Source organism: Anopheles stephensi, chromosome 3, assembly GCF_013141755.1.
Source record: "Anopheles stephensi strain Indian chromosome 3, UCI_ANSTEP_V1.0, whole genome shotgun sequence".
NCBI classification, from domain to species: domain Eukaryota; kingdom Metazoa; phylum Arthropoda; class Insecta; order Diptera; family Culicidae; genus Anopheles; species Anopheles stephensi.
In genome coordinates this window covers 65,942,442-65,956,715 of record NC_050203.1, presented here as the reverse complement: position 1 = coordinate 65,956,715, position 14,274 = coordinate 65,942,442, and the positions used below count along the sequence as shown (strand labels likewise).

General features: G+C 43.9%; 5 protein-coding genes across 5 annotated transcripts; 2 read left to right on the top strand and 3 right to left on the bottom strand.

Annotated features, from left to right (window-relative positions):
* Positions 1 to 201: 201 nt before the first annotated feature.
* LOC118511731 (transmembrane protein 147) lies at positions 202 to 1,282 on the top strand. The gene is made up of 3 exons (XM_036055177.1): positions 202 to 382; positions 505 to 646; positions 712 to 1,282. The coding sequence occupies exons 1-3, from the start codon at positions 306 to 308 to the stop codon at positions 1,180 to 1,182; spliced, it is 690 nt and encodes a 229-aa protein (XP_035911070.1). The 5' UTR covers positions 202 to 305; the 3' UTR covers positions 1,183 to 1,282.
* LOC118511728 lies at positions 1,264 to 4,218 on the bottom strand. Its single transcript, XM_036055174.1, has 9 exons — positions 4,071 to 4,218; positions 3,489 to 3,988; positions 3,306 to 3,415; positions 3,162 to 3,228; positions 2,658 to 3,089; positions 2,454 to 2,582; positions 2,169 to 2,379; positions 1,544 to 2,096; positions 1,264 to 1,463 (listed from the first exon to the last, which is right to left on the bottom strand). Exons 2-9 carry the CDS (start codon positions 3,638 to 3,640, stop codon positions 1,372 to 1,374), a joined length of 1,746 nt encoding a protein of 581 aa, XP_035911067.1. The 5' UTR covers positions 3,641 to 3,988; positions 4,071 to 4,218; the 3' UTR covers positions 1,264 to 1,371.
* On the top strand, positions 4,214 to 6,693 carry LOC118510026. The gene is made up of 4 exons (XM_036051413.1): positions 4,214 to 4,861; positions 4,924 to 5,050; positions 5,114 to 5,222; positions 5,298 to 6,693. Exons 1-4 carry the CDS (start codon positions 4,214 to 4,216, stop codon positions 6,358 to 6,360), a joined length of 1,947 nt encoding a protein of 648 aa, XP_035907306.1. The 3' UTR covers positions 6,361 to 6,693.
* A 155-nt stretch (positions 6,694 to 6,848) lies between these two features.
* LOC118511727 (pre-mRNA-splicing factor CWC25 homolog) lies at positions 6,849 to 9,502 on the bottom strand. Its single transcript, XM_036055172.1, has 2 exons — positions 9,065 to 9,502; positions 6,849 to 8,995 (listed from the first exon to the last, which is right to left on the bottom strand). The coding sequence occupies exons 1-2, from the start codon at positions 9,080 to 9,082 to the stop codon at positions 6,983 to 6,985; spliced, it is 2,031 nt and encodes a 676-aa protein (XP_035911065.1). The 5' UTR covers positions 9,083 to 9,502; the 3' UTR covers positions 6,849 to 6,982.
* A 664-nt stretch (positions 9,503 to 10,166) lies between these two features.
* On the bottom strand, positions 10,167 to 14,070 carry LOC118511730. The gene is made up of 2 exons (XM_036055176.1): positions 13,301 to 14,070; positions 10,167 to 12,671 (listed from the first exon to the last, which is right to left on the bottom strand). Exons 1-2 carry the CDS (start codon positions 13,994 to 13,996, stop codon positions 12,624 to 12,626), a joined length of 744 nt encoding a protein of 247 aa, XP_035911069.1. The 5' UTR covers positions 13,997 to 14,070; the 3' UTR covers positions 10,167 to 12,623.
* Between the last annotated feature and the right edge of the window lie 204 nt (positions 14,071 to 14,274).

The following is a 14,274-nucleotide window of genomic DNA, read 5'->3' as shown; positions in this document are numbered from 1 at the left end:
CGAGGTGTCCTCTGGACTTTTAGGAGGTTTTTTTGAACTTTCAATATTATAAGTGCAGTCAAAATATTATTTTTACAAAAAAGCGTTTATTTTTATGATTTATTATAATTTCAGAGCAAATAGTGAAGAATATCGGCATCAAAAACATGATCGAAACGAGAGATTGCAATACACATCTATAAACCTTGCACCCGCCGGAAGAAATGTCAATTTTCACAAGGCCCACGGTCCGGTGGTATTTTGGAACTCGCTCCCTCGATCCATTCACACAAATTATAAAAGAAAACTTAATTTTGTAAGTGAAAATGACACTTTACCACTTTGGTAACTGTGCGGCGTTGGTGTACGTACCGTACTACTTCACCTACAAATACTCCGGCCTGTAAGTAGCGTGTAACTATCTGTGGGTCAAAGGGACTAACTTAACTTGACCATCCCCCCAAAGTGCAGTTTTGCTCTGTCTCTGCTTTAATTAAATTATCCATCCGTATCCCTCGCGAACAGATCCGAGTATGGTGCATTTTGGAAATGTGTCCAAGCGGGTGGAATCTACGTGTTTACACAGCTCTGCAAAATGCTCGTACTGGCCACATTCTTCCCCGACACGGACACCTTTAGCGAAGGGGCACCGTTTAATTTTATTGCCGTAAGTAGCGGCAACCCCGCAAATGAAACTGAAACTGTACTGATTTCTCCCCCTTTTTTCTGCAGGAATTTCTGCGCTGCAGTGTAGATCTGGTCGACTTCTTGGGTCTCGCGTTCGTGCTGTCGAGAATTCCAGGCAAGGGACACAGTAAACTGATTACCGCCGGGCTCGGTTGGGCTACGGCAGAAGTGATTCTTTCCCGCGGTCTGATGCTGTGGGTCGGTGCTAGAGGGGCGGAGTTTTCCTGGATCTACACGCAAAAGTGTCTGGAATCGAACGTACTGCTGGTGCAGCACCTGTCGACCGCGACACTGCTGTGGTTGTTTTCGCGCCACGATTTGGATAAAAAGTTCGTCCCACTAGTCGTGCTGCTGCTGGTGGCAACGTCGTACCGTGGCGTATGGCTTGAGGGCACCCTGCACGCCATGTCTGCCGGTCCGTGGCTTAGTTTGGCGCTCAAAGCTCTCATTACCAGCTGCATGGGCGTCGGTACGCTTCACATCTACTCCGGACTGGCGCAACAGATTGGACTGTAGAGTTGTGCCACACTACTTTTATGTTGATTAGTTCAAAGAAAGCCTCATAAAGTTCGAAGTAAAGTTACTTCCACTATGCTATTAGTTTGGTGAAAATGAATCGGTTTATTTTAATTAAATTACTATTAAAAGAAGTGCTACCCGTTCTCCCCGGCGATACGGTAAATTTGTTTTACAAATCCTAAAATTTTATGCACCCTTCCAGTTCATGTACTTATGAACGCTAACGGGCGTTCCGCGCTCGTCCGTAGACACCAAAATAGTTTTGTCCTTTGAAAGGTCTGTGTGGAGGGATAGGAAAAATGGTACGATTCGTGAAAAGCTTCCTCTTTTTGTTTAAAAAATTAAAAAAAAAACTCACCCAAAAGCTTTCCAAACAACGAGGCAGCAATTAGCCGATTGCTCATCTTGCTTTGCAGCAATTCAAACTGTACGGAATTATCGGGCACACTGTCGAACATCGATTCCAGTACCTTCACGGCTGCGTACCGCGTTACCACACCTTCGTCGTTCTTTTTTTGCTTCTGCGGTTCACTTGCGGATGGGTCACAACTCTTCAGAAAATCCCACTGCGATGGATTGCCCGTGAAGCTGGTAAGGAAGTTTCTTATCTCTGGCTCCTGGACAGGCTCGGTCGTTGTTATGTGCTGCCGTTCATCGACAGTGCTCATCGGCATATGTGGCTCCTCGTTGATAGTAGCCGGAATCGGTGCCGCGTCTCCTGCTACAGTAGTTGATCGTTTCGAATTATTTCGCTTTGCCGGACAAAGGTCGTACTCGTCGAAGGAAGCTCTCCTCTTGCCTCTAGGTTCCGAGGGCTCGAACTTAGAGCTAAACAGCCAAGGACGCATTGGTTTGGTGAAAAGGTTTTGCAACCGAACCTCAGCCAGCAATGCGTTCAGTTCTTCCTTTGGCTGGAAATTGGATAAAGCGTAACGGATGTTAACTGCCAAAGGAAAGGTACACCGTGAAGCTGACTGACTTACATTTGGTCGTTGCAATTTGGCCAGATTTGTTGGCCAATTTAAAATTCTTTGCTTCAAGCATTTATAGTTGAGCTGTGTGTGTGCATCGATGATTAGTCGTCGTTTTCGTGCGGCGCCCGTACTCTTCACCTTTTCAGTCTCTAGCTGTGCAATTGTCTGCTCCGGAAGAGAAGTATCTGAAGCCGCCTCATCATTCCCTTCAGGAATGGAGCTACAAGAAGGAGCCGTGATGAAGTTAAGATTATTGTATTAAATTATTAAGAGATATTATATGTACACACACACCCTTCATAAGAATTATTGCAAGCAGCTGGTGGCAGCATCATCTGGGCATCTTTCTCTATGATGGACGTTTCCATGGAGACGACCGGTACTGGATCAAGTGTGTCTTCCAATGGTGGTATTGGATGTTCTCTACAAACAAACAGTGACGCGTACGGCAAAATTAGGGAATCAATAATTTTGAAACCGAAATTATAATTTTCTTACATATCGTTCGGTATATCGATAGCGTGTTCCACCGGTAGTTCGATATCCATCATCTCCTGTGTAATGGCCGGTTTTGGGTTCAGCTGTACCGCACGAGCCTCATCGTCCAATCGTTCATCGTGTGAGGAGAAAAAATCCAGCATTTCGTTGGATAAAGCTGCACCAAAGTCATCCTCCTCCTCGTCGTACTGTTGAACGTCGTAATTTCCCGCCTGCAGTGGCTCGTCTCGCAACGTGATGTCTTGCACGTTTTTGACCGTTGTAGCATTTTTGCACGATACAAGCGAATAGATTACCTCCTTTTCGGTAATTTGTTCCTTGATGTCAAGGTCAAAGTTTACCACACCGAGCTCGAAATCTGGCGGAACGGCCATGTCGCCATTTCGTTTACCGTTGGTCTTACATTCGACTTGCACCTTCATCTGTCGTATGCTGAAAAAAAAAAGATGTGGACAATTATTATTTCCAATGGAAAAAACGGTCAAAATTGGTTAAAACACTTACACATTCTTTTCACCGTATCCAATGCGCCGATCGCATGAAGTGCGCTTGCTGAGTACCGTAAATTCAGCTGTTGAAAATCCATTTAAATACATTTAATTCGCACAACAATTTCAGTCATCTCCCCAAATGCTCTTCTATACATACCAAACAATTTCTGTAAGTGATACAGACGAATGCGCCCCATGCCGCATACAATTTTAGCACACACTTCCAACGGCAGTGTCCGGCTTTCGATGAGACGTAGTACAAATTTGCTACCAACAAAAAAGACAATTATAAAATACAATCACACGATAACGTTTCAACACGCTTTTGTTTGTGCCTTACCACACTTCCAGAACGTTGGTGGGTTGGTTGTTCTTGTCCGCTTGCTGCGTAAATTTCTTCACATTTGTCCCAGCCGTATAGACGCGTACGAATAGCTGATCGCTCATCAGCACTAGCTTGCTGCTAGTGGGGGAACTGGTTTCGTTAGCCATTTTTAAAACAAAACACTTTTGAGGAGCTTTTCACTGGAGAGCAACTGTCGGCGGAAATTGCGTGCGTGACCAACGCGTCCTGACGTCTGCCGTGGCAATGGCGGACAAGGCAACGGAATGATGCTTCTTCTGCCGTATCCGAGCGGTTGTCTATGGCAACGGTGTAAAATGAAGCTTTAGGTTGGTTGGTGTGTTGGTTGATCGTAGTAGCCACAACTAGGCACCGGTAACTACGAACCTCTGGATGTCTGGTAAAAGAAGGTTTGAGGCACACGACCCTTATTGGGACGCTTCTCATTTAGAACTAACCAGTCTTCCCATGGATGGTTAATGGCCCCCGTGCCTAAGCTAGAATTGATTGCGCAATCAGTACAATTCATTTAACAAGTACACAACCCATAAACGTTGATGCTCTGCAAATATCCCTTACCCAAGCTTATATAACATGATGAATCCGCGTTATGTATGAGGTTTAAAAATTGATTGGGAATTCCTAATGGCTCGTACCGTGATCCAGAGAGCAGTATAAAAGCTCACCAAGGCTTCACCAGGAAACGCCAAAAGACATTCGTCATGGAATTCGTAACGAATTCGCTCCTGTTCAGCAGCGCTCTCGAAGTGTTTCTTCAAACTCTTGTAATAACGCACCTTTCTGGACACTACAGTGTTTGTTTAGTGCGGGGCGCTCAGGATGATGTCCGGGTGCAGTTTCCTCGGGCTACTGTTACGCTTACTCTGGAACATTCCGATACCTCCCGAACCTTCGAAGACACGTTCGTGAGCTCGATTGATGCCGGTTGTGAGGGATTCCTGGTGCTGGAGGACGCTCTGTTTCCATTTTTGGATCATTTCCGTTCGGCACATGAAGCTGCTTCCTTTCGGGCTCCCAACAAGCGTATCGTGGCCATCACCCGGCTGGGTGCATCCGAACGGGAACGAATGCTACAGCACGATACGATGGAAGTTACTCCCAACATTTTGCTCGTGAATCCGGACGCATCATCCGGTACGATCGAACTGTACACTACCGAGCTGTCACCTGCCGAACCTCGTGGAATATTAGCAAACCTGACACTAATCGATCGTATCCGTGTGGATGCGGACGAGGTATTGCTGCCCGATTCCATAAGGAAATTTCCCGACAAGTTAACCGACATGCAGGGTAGACGTGTCCGGTTGTCCACCTTACCGTACCCACCATGTACCGTGGCGAATGAAGTGGTAAGCACTTAGTGTCCGCAGTTGCACATTATGAGTGGTACATCCGTGTACTTTGCTTGTAGCCACCTGGACAAGGAAATGCTCGCAGCACAGTTCCGGCGAACTATTCGCTACAGGCGGACGGGACAGAAATATTGATGGTACTGGAACTATGCCGTCGCCACAACTGTACGCTGGAGATTGAACTTGGTAGGTGCTGGGGAACATATTTCCATTTCCATTTCGGTGCTAATCCTTGTGTGCATTAAGCAGTCGCGAATTCGGAATGGGGTCAGGTGTATCCGAATGGTTCATCGGATGGCTTAATAGGCTCGCTGATCGATCGACGATCCGATGTGGCGATGGCAGCAATCTATCGTTGGTAAGCACTTTGCAAGGTCCACGTCCACTTGCCCGACTTCTCCCGATGCTCCTCTTGGGTACATTATGCTTGCAGGTACAACTGGTACAAGTACGTGACGATGTCAGCCTACACCGGAAGATCGGGAGCGTCTTGCTTAGTGCCACGGCCCCGTCTCCTACCCTTTTGGCAGACACCTTTTCTATCCTTCCCGCCCAGCCTTTGGCTAATGGTTTGCGTATCGTTTTGTGTAGGAACAACGGCCGTGTTCCTAACCGAACGCGCTCGGCAGTATGTTCGACCGGGACGCGAATCCTCCGAACGATACCAACTGCCGGACGCCATATTTTTCATGCTTAGCCTATACGTAGAACAGTCCGTTTCGTTACCGAACGACATGATGGCAGGATCGATTCTGCTCTCCTTTCTGCTCTTCGGTGGGTTTATGGTAGGTAATAGCTACGCCGGTGCGCTTGCCAGCGTCATGACCATACCACGTTACGAAAAGTCCATCGACACACGGGCTGACTTTGCAGCGAGCGGTATGAAATGGTCCGGGCCGACGATTGCGTGGATGAACTCCTTACTGATGGCAGAACAGCCGGAGCTGGTAACGATAAGAAACAGGTACGAGGTTCACGATGGTGATACGCTGGCCAGATTTTCTCACACCCGGCGAGATATGGGTTACGTGCACGAGCGGCTCCAGTACGGCAGCTATGCGCTCGAATCCTTCATCAACATCAACGCCACACGCTTGCTGCAGCCACTGAAGGAAGATGTGTTTTGGGAGCAAATAATAACGGCTTGCAGTAAAACCTGGCCGCTGATGGGGCTGTACGATGATTTAATATTGCGCGTTCAGCAGAATGGTATTTTACGATACTGGGAGCTAGGGGTAAGTGCTTGGCCGTGCGAAAGTGTGCGTATGTTGTGTAACTTCCTGTACCTTTTTCAGAGCGTTATTCGGAACATGGGACTTGAAATTCAACGCAATCTAGCAAATGCCCGGGTACATGATGCGGATCACGAACCGGTGAAGCTGCTGATAGCACATTTTCTTGGTGTATTTTTCATTCTGTTTGTGGGGCTAACGCTGGCAACCGTTGCTTTTATTGGTGAGCACGTGGTTTTCCGGGCTAAAAAAAGGACGTGCTAGTGGAATGGATTCCTAGGGGCAGTGGAGTGGAGGCAATAGGTGTCTTTAACCGTTTGCTAACTCGAGGATTGCAATCGCAATTATTGTGCTACCGACGACTGCTCTCAGCCTACTTCGGCCACCCATTAATTTGTGGTCTTGAAGTGCATCAGCAACTGAGGATGAAATCTAGATAGAGGATTCTCGTCTGGACAATGAGAAATATCCTCTACAAGATTTCAACTGACATAAGAATCTCTCAAGTCAATATGTCAGTCACTATCTGAGTACCTCACGCATACCTTCTGCAGCCAGGACGGAGAATAAACTGGCTTTCAAGACCCTGAATGGACTTTAAAAGTGGACAATAGATCAGAATTCAAATTTGAAATTTGTACAACTAAGCTAGCAACGCTTGACGAAATAATATCATTTAAGTCATAAGGGACATCGTCAGCGATCAGCTTACCTTGCTAGTGATTCTTCAAAGGCGATTCTGTATCGGAAGCTTCATTTCGTTCACAGGGTGCGGCAAAGAATCGCCGTCCCACAGGTGATGCCTTCATCAAATAATTCAATTTATTTCGACCTTCTCCATACAACAGGGCAATTTTGTACCATTCACACAATACAGTTGGTTGGCTCATCGCTTCACGAAATTCCTGTCCATGGCACCGTTCGACCGTTGAATATTGTTGCGATTGGAGCGTATGCGTGACTCTACCGTTTCACTGGCAGCTGCTCGCTTGAACTGCTTCGTCAGGAACTCCTTATCGTAGTCCCGGCTTACTGTAACCTCCTCACGATGATCCTCCGACTCGTACCGCTTCACGTTCGTTTCCCGCTCCTTTTCGCGCCACTGTGCATTGCTCATCATTGCAAGACGCTTCTCTTCCAGCTCCCGTTCGCTTAGGGGCCGCTTCTTCTCCGTTGGTTTGGTCCAGGTTGGCTTCTGCTTCGACTGTTCTGCCTTTATCTCTTCGCGTTTGTACAGTCGCACTTCCGGGCGGGATGATGACGAGTCTAGCTTTTCGCCGGCAGCGGTTACAAGCCCAAAATTGCGTATCTTTTTGATGCGTCTTTCATCGTCAGAATCTCCAGTGAATGGGTGACGCGTTTGGGCCGGTTGTTGTTCCGCAGCGTCAGAATGCGAATCGGACGATGACGATGATGATGAGCTAGACGGGGTCCTGCGTGGTTTAGTTGATGGTTTCTGCTTTGTTGGAGTGTAACTTTGCTTGCGTGGACTTCGCGAACGTGATCTAGCTTTGGTGTCTTTTGCCTTTTTCCTTCCCGCTGATGTCGATCGAGAGCGGGAGCGACGGTTGGCGTTCTTCGCTTTGTTCTTTTCTACTGTTGGCGATCGGGAACGGGATCGACGTTTAGTGTCCTTCTCCTTTTTCTTTTCCACCGATCTCGACCGGGAACGAGACCGGCGTTTGTCGCCCTTTCCCCTTTTCCTTTCCGCTGATCTTGATCGGGAACGTCCTCGACTGTGTTTGTCTTTTGTTGGGTATATTTTGCGAGCGGGAGATCGGTTGCTTGAGCGACCAGGTGACTTATTTCTATGTTTTTCCCTACTCCTATCTCGTGCCGAATTGGCCACGTTTCTATCGCGTTTACGATCCGGTGTACTGTCATCGGAAGATCCCCTTCTACCTTTCCTCACTTCACGCGACCGAGAGTCTTTCCGTATGTTTCTTCCCCTTTCTCTACTTCTGGAATCGCGCTTGTCCCGCTTTCCGTGACGATTATCGCCACGCTTCCGTGAGCCTCTCCTATCGGATTCAGACGAATCGGACGATTCGCTTCGATCGCGTCGTGACTTTTTCTTTTTACTACCACCGCTGCCCATCACATCCAGCTCTTGGGACAATTTATCAAACTTCATGGTCAGCAGTTTGCTAATGCTCACCGCTTCTTGCTGCTCCCCAGCCACTTTCTTATACTTTTCCGCTAAAAGTTTATCCAAATCGGCACTGCCCTCACTATCGCTGTCATCCGACTCGCTGCTATCGCTGTGCTTTTTACTCTTTTTCTTTTGGCTTTTCTTGCTTTTTTTGCTCTTTTTCTCCTTTTTCCGATGACTTTTCTTTTCCTCCGTCGAAGCTTTCAAGCTTTGATCTCCCTTCAGCAGCCGGTGCAACTCTTTCAGCTTGACCGGATTTTGAAGAATCTTTTGCCGGGATTCCATCTCTTTCTGCTTGATCAACATCAGCGGATCCTCCATTAGCTTCCGGGCAAGATCAACCTGATCGTTACTGAGCACATCCTTGTGCTGGCGGATCGAGAACGGGATGCACTCATGTTCGACGTGATTTTTCGGTTGAGCAACACCGAACGTAGAGTTTGATGCTTTTTCCTGTGCGTCCAAATCTTCGAACGTTTTGTCGATCGTTCGCCCCAGCAGGTACTCTTCGCGATTGACCAGCTGTGATGGACCGCGGTACATCCATTCGAGTTTCTTGTCACCCTCATCGCTCGGAAGGATGCCCGATTTTTGTCCGATGCTTTTCAGCTCTTCCCGATTGCGTTCTTCGTCAATTTCGCGGCGCAATTCATTCAGACGACGCTTTTCGGCTGCTTCCTGTTGTTCTGCCTTCCACACGCGCTCCTGATTTTTCATCGTGTTTGGATGCCATGATTTCTTCGTGTTCTGCAGATGATAACGCATCATTGAGTGGTGCAAACGAGTTTATCATATGGGAGCATATGCTTCACTTACCAGATCGCCACCACCCATTTGGAATTGTTTTCGATGTAGTAATGAATCAATACAGGCGCGTTCCCGGGCTTATTCCTTCTTCTTCTTCTTCTTCTATTTTGTTGAAACAGGGTATAGCCTTCTATGCGTATGAGCAACTATTGTTCCCCCCACATATTCAAAGGTTAACTGTTTCGTTTGGGCTTTCGACTGAGTCCTAGGACTGCTCAAGAGTCATCTACCCGGTTGCGGAGTCTGTTGTTTTTCTGCTTGGTCTGTTTGTCAGATGAGTGGTGTTATGCTTTTCGTTTATGCTGCATGTTTCATGTCTTGCTTGGTTCTATTCAAAGTGAGATTTTTGTTTCTCGTATGAATTTGGTTATATTTTTGACCATGCGTCCGTTCGGCTCTTTCCATTTCTCTAAAAATGCGTCGAAGGAGATGTCGTATTTTTCTCGTTGGGTCTGGTATCTGTTGCAGTAAAAGATGTTATGTGTTCCGGTTTCGGGAATATTACATGCATCACAGTTTCCGTTTTCGGTGATTCTCATTTTGTTGAGCCAATATTTTGAGAGATCATGTCCAGCTATGATTTTGTTTGTTGTTTTGATGTCGTGGGGTGTGATGCTTAAATTGTGGTGCCACGGTTTGTCTTCGAACTCTTTTTGGAATCTTTGGAATTTTTTTCCCTTTTGCTCACACGTTTTTTTGTACCATTCTCTAGTTTCTTTTTTCATGTTTTCAACTAACATATGGTTTACATCTGCCAAACGTAGTTTGTTGTTGTATATGTCTTTTGCGTGCACTCCTTTTTTTGCTAGTTCATCTGCCTTTTCGTTTCCATATAGACCTAAGTGTCCTGGAATCCATCTTATTTGAGCGTTAGAGTGTTTGCATCCTCTGAGTATATTATAGACTATTTCGTCGATGTGATCGAGGTATTGAGCGTTAATGAGGATTTTACATGCAGCTTGACTGTCTGTAAGGATGATTGGGTTTTCTATTTTTTCTATCGTTATGATGTTAATGGCTTTTTCTATGGCTGCTAATTCTATGGACGTAATTGGAGTTATGTTTTTTGTTTTGAATTTATGTGCCCAGTATCTGTTATTGTTATTATTGTGAGGTCTTATGTATATTCCGATTCCGCATCCCTCATCGCTCTTGCTCCCGTCAGTGAAAATTAGAGTGTTCGTTGTTCCTAGCTTTTTTATTTCCTGTTCGCAAAATTGTTTGAGGTATACTTTCCCTGCTGTAGAGTTTTTTGATATGTTGGGTTCGATTTCACAGCGAATTTTTGTGCTTCCATTGATGTTATTTGTTTTGATTCTTGCTGTTTCTTCAAAAATATTCAGATTGTTCTGGAATAAATTCTCCATGTATGATTTGTTTCTTGATCTGGTTCTTGAGTTTTCTCTCATGGTTCTTCTCATTTGGTCCCTATGGATCGGAGAGTATATTAATGTTTTGACCATGTCCTTTTTGGCTATATAACTTGCTCTAATGTGTGGTGGGGTTTCGGCTGCAATCGCCATTAGCGTGTTAATAGGGGTTGTTTTAGAGCAACCCGTTACTTTTCTGAGTGACTGGTTTGTAATTGAATTCATTGAGTTTAGTAAGTTTTTTTTTGCATTTAGAGTGTACAGGGAGCCAGTTTCCAAAATGTTCCTTATAATGGCTCTGTGTACAGTAATGGTTTTCGTAGGGCTGAGGTTGTTTTTGGTGTTACATATCCTTCTCACTAACTGTAATCTTTTTCTAGCTTTATCCTTGAGTTCTTCTACATGTTTTTTGAAAAATAGGTTGCCATCAATCCACACTCCGAGATATTTGTAAACTGTAACTTTTTCTATTCGCTGGTTTCTTATTTGTATAGTGATGTTTTGGGGTTTCTTGCTGAAGATCATAAATTTTGTTTTGTCTATGTTAATTGGAAGCTTTAGTTCCTGGATTGTATTTGAAAAACTATTGATCGCTGTTTGCATCTTATATTCCAGTTCTGTGGCTGTTTTCCCTTTTTGAATGATTACGAAATCGTCCGCATACTGTAAAACTTTTCCGTCGCTATTGTTGAGTGTTTCGTGGATTTTTTTGGTGTAGATGTTAAATAAGGTGGGTGAGAGGACATCCCCTTGTGGTAAACCGTCTGACACTAATTTTTTTAGCTTTTCTCCTTCTGATTTTATTTCTATCGTTCTGTTGTTTAAGAAACTTCCTACCCATCTAATGATTTCTATCGGAATCTGGTTTTGCTCCAAAATTTGTATGAGCGAGTCTGTGTGTACGTTGTTGTACGCGCTTTTTAAATCTATAAACATTATTCCAGTTAACCAGTTTTTTCTTTTGTTGGATGTAATTTCATTCACTAAATAGTTGACGCATTGGTTTGTGGTACAGTTTTTTTTGAAGCCAAAAGAAGTTGTTGGTATAATGTTGTTGTTGTGACAGTGTCTGTTGAGGTCTTCTAATACTGCTGAATTTATGATTTTAGTGATAGCCGGAATCATAGCTATGGGCCTATAGTTTTTAGCGTTGTTTCTATCAGCCCCTGGTTTGGGTATCGCCACTATTTCTATGTGTTTGTATTGCTTTTTTAAATTTCCTTTTTCCCACATGTTATTTATCTCCTTTACTATTTTACTGACCGATGGTCTATTTATATTTTTCAGAATTTCGTAGGAGATTTTGTCAGGCCCTGGGGCTGTATTTTTCTTTTTTTTTAGAATGTTATGCCATCTTTCTTCGTCCATGATATTGTTTAATGGCCTAGCATATTGATAAGGTTTTTTGTTCCCTTTCTTATTTTTTTGAAAATTTTCTTCTAAAAATGTTTTTGCTTCCTCTTTGTTGTTGTGGATGAGATTTTCATCTTTTGTGTTTGTTTTTTTGCCTTCGATTTTTCCTATAAATCTCCATAATTCTGTGGTGTTAGTGTAATTGTTTATCTCGCTAAGTTTCTCTTCATATTTTTGGATTTTGTGTTTTCTTTTAATTAGTCTGAATTTAGCTAGATTTTTCTTGAATTCAATTTCGTTCTCTATTGTTTTGTTTCTATTGAAAATTTGTCTACTTTTGTTTTTTTCCTTCCAAGCTTTTTCCGTTTCTCTATTCCACCAGATTTTTAGTGGTTTTTTTGATTTAGAGGTGTTTCCTTTTACTATTGTGTCTATTTTCTGGAAAATTTGTTTCACTGAGGTGTGTTCCTCTATTTCCATTTGTTTTAATTCATGGTAAAGTTTTTTCCTGTTTGTTATTAGTCGGGCTTGTTTGTGATTGATTGTTTCTATAGTTGTGATAATTGTTTTGTGATTGGTGGCTCCCATGTGGTGATCTAGTACTACCCTTGTGCATTTATCGGTTATGTTTTCTGTTACGAATGTTAAGTCTATTGCTGTATTTCTTTTGTTTAAGTCTGTGGGGATGTATGTAGGTTCTTTGTTGTGCAAAATTGTTAGTTGAGTATTGTCTATTTCGTTAATTATAAACGTACCTTTATTGTCGCTCCAAGGGTTTCCCCATGAGGTGTGATGCGAGTTGAGGTCTGCGGCTATTAGGCATTTCCTGTTGTTTGTATTGTGTATTATTTGCGTAATGGTGTCTTTGAAGTCTTGAATCGGGGTCCTAGGGGCTGCATAGATGCAAATTATTTTGAATTTATCCTGTATGAGTTCAATTTCTGTGATTTGTATGTTTTCGTTACTAAGTCTATTGATTGTTCTAAATTTTTTGTTTTTTTGGAGGTAAATTGCAGTGCCTCCATAGCCGTCCGATCTATTGCTGTTTATGCGGTTGTAGTTGTGGATTTTGGATTTATGTAGATTATTGTCGTCTAACCAAGTTTCACAGATGCAAGCTGCTGTGATGTCTTGTGCGAGTAGAATTCTTTCTAACTCGTCTTTGTTTTTAATGAGGCTGGTTATGTTTGTTTGTAGTATTTTTAATGTGGATGTCATAATATTGAACAAATTTATCTTTTCTTTTTTTTATATGTTAACAAAAACCTATACAACAAAAAACCTGTTTGGCAGTTTATAGTATGCTACGTTCGTTCGTTTTGGTGCTTTTTTTGTGTGGCTTTTTAAAATCATGCTGGGAGACCCCTGCTTTTTCCTCGTCTGTGTCTGGATAGGAGCTGTCGGACATTGCTCTTTTGTTGAGTGTCATAGTGCTCGAGACACTTTTACCGTAGTCTATGCGTTCCAGTGCTTTGCTGCAGCCTGGTTCGTCAATGGATTTTTTTCTAGTAATTGTACCCACCTGGGTGGGGACACTTTTTGTGGTTACCACTTTTTCTGTTGAGCCCTCTTTGGCCGTAGTGTGGTTGCCCTGTACTATTGCCGAGTATAGGCGCTGGTTGACACCTGAAGCCTTTTGGCTGTTATTTTTCCTGTTTTGTGTGCAGGAAACACCGTAATGGACCATTTGATCGCAGTACATGCAGGTTTGTTCCTGCCCGCGGTATGTGATCCTACCCCGCTCACCCTTTATGGTGATGTATGATGGAATGGGCCTGTTAATTAACATTTTCACCGCTCTGTTGCCGTTTCTTACGCCTGGAAAAGGCGTAGGCTCCTCCCAGAGGAGGTCCTTTGCCCCCTTCACCTCCCCGAAGGCCTCCAAAGCTGATATAATATCCGCGTTAGTCACCTTGGCGGATACCTCCTGTATGGTTACGACTTTGGTGTCGTCCTCCATTGTGATTGGGATCGCGTGATCCCGACCGTTACACGTGATGGTGTGCTTTCTATCATGCACCTCCACTATTAAGAGAGCATCGCCCTCCTCTTTCATCTCCACCACCACAGATGTGGAAAGGTTCAGGAATTGTACCATTTCCAGCTTTTCCGGTTTTAGGCTTAGCTTGTCCGTAAGGAAGCTAAAAATTTCCGTGCGTGTGGGCTTTCTTGGGATTTGCGAGAAATCCACCTTAAAGGTTCTGTCGCTAACCGACATTTTTCAAATCAAAATCCTCTCTTTTTTACGCAAAAATTGTCCGTTACGAAAAGACACGTTTTTTTTTGCGGGCTTATTCCGAGAGTTTGGTTTGTTTTGTTTTGATATCAATTTGACAGTGTTGCAGCAATGTTGACAGTCAAAGAGCTGATTTGGGCCATTATAACAGCCCAAGGTTTCCAAAACATACCAGGGTAATCGTAGTGGGATTTTATATTACTTTTCCAAAGTATAAAGTGTTAAGAATGGACAATTATATTAGGATTTTGATGTGTTTA

Coding starts and splice junctions, on each gene's coding strand:
- LOC118511731 (XM_036055177.1), top strand. CDS start 306: ATGACACTTTACCACTTTGGTAACTGTGCGGCGTTGGTGTACGTACCG. Junction 383..504: donor ACCTACAAATACTCCGGCCT/GTAAGTAGCGTG, acceptor CCTCGCGAACAG/ATCCGAGTATGGTGCATTTT. Junction 647..711: donor CACCGTTTAATTTTATTGCC/GTAAGTAGCGGC, acceptor TTTTTTCTGCAG/GAATTTCTGCGCTGCAGTGT.
- LOC118511728 (XM_036055174.1), bottom strand. CDS start 3,640: ATGGCTAACGAAACCAGTTCCCCCACTAGCAGCAAGCTAGTGCTGATG. Junction 3,229..3,305: donor TCACTTACAGAAATTGTTTG/GTATGTATAGAA, acceptor GATTTTCAACAG/CTGAATTTACGGTACTCAGC. Junction 2,097..2,168: donor CCAAATTGCAACGACCAAAT/GTAAGTCAGTCA, acceptor TCCAATTTCCAG/CCAAAGGAAGAACTGAACGC.
- LOC118510026 (XM_036051413.1), top strand. CDS start 4,214: ATGGAATTCGTAACGAATTCGCTCCTGTTCAGCAGCGCTCTCGAAGTG. Junction 5,051..5,113: donor TACGCTGGAGATTGAACTTG/GTAGGTGCTGGG, acceptor TGCATTAAGCAG/TCGCGAATTCGGAATGGGGT. Junction 5,223..5,297: donor ATGGCAGCAATCTATCGTTG/GTAAGCACTTTG, acceptor TTATGCTTGCAG/GTACAACTGGTACAAGTACG.
- LOC118511730 (XM_036055176.1), bottom strand. CDS start 13,996: ATGTCGGTTAGCGACAGAACCTTTAAGGTGGATTTCTCGCAAATCCCA. Junction 12,672..13,300: donor CAAAAAGTGTCCCCACCCAG/GTGGGTACAATT, acceptor GCATCTATGCAG/CCCCTAGGACCCCGATTCAA.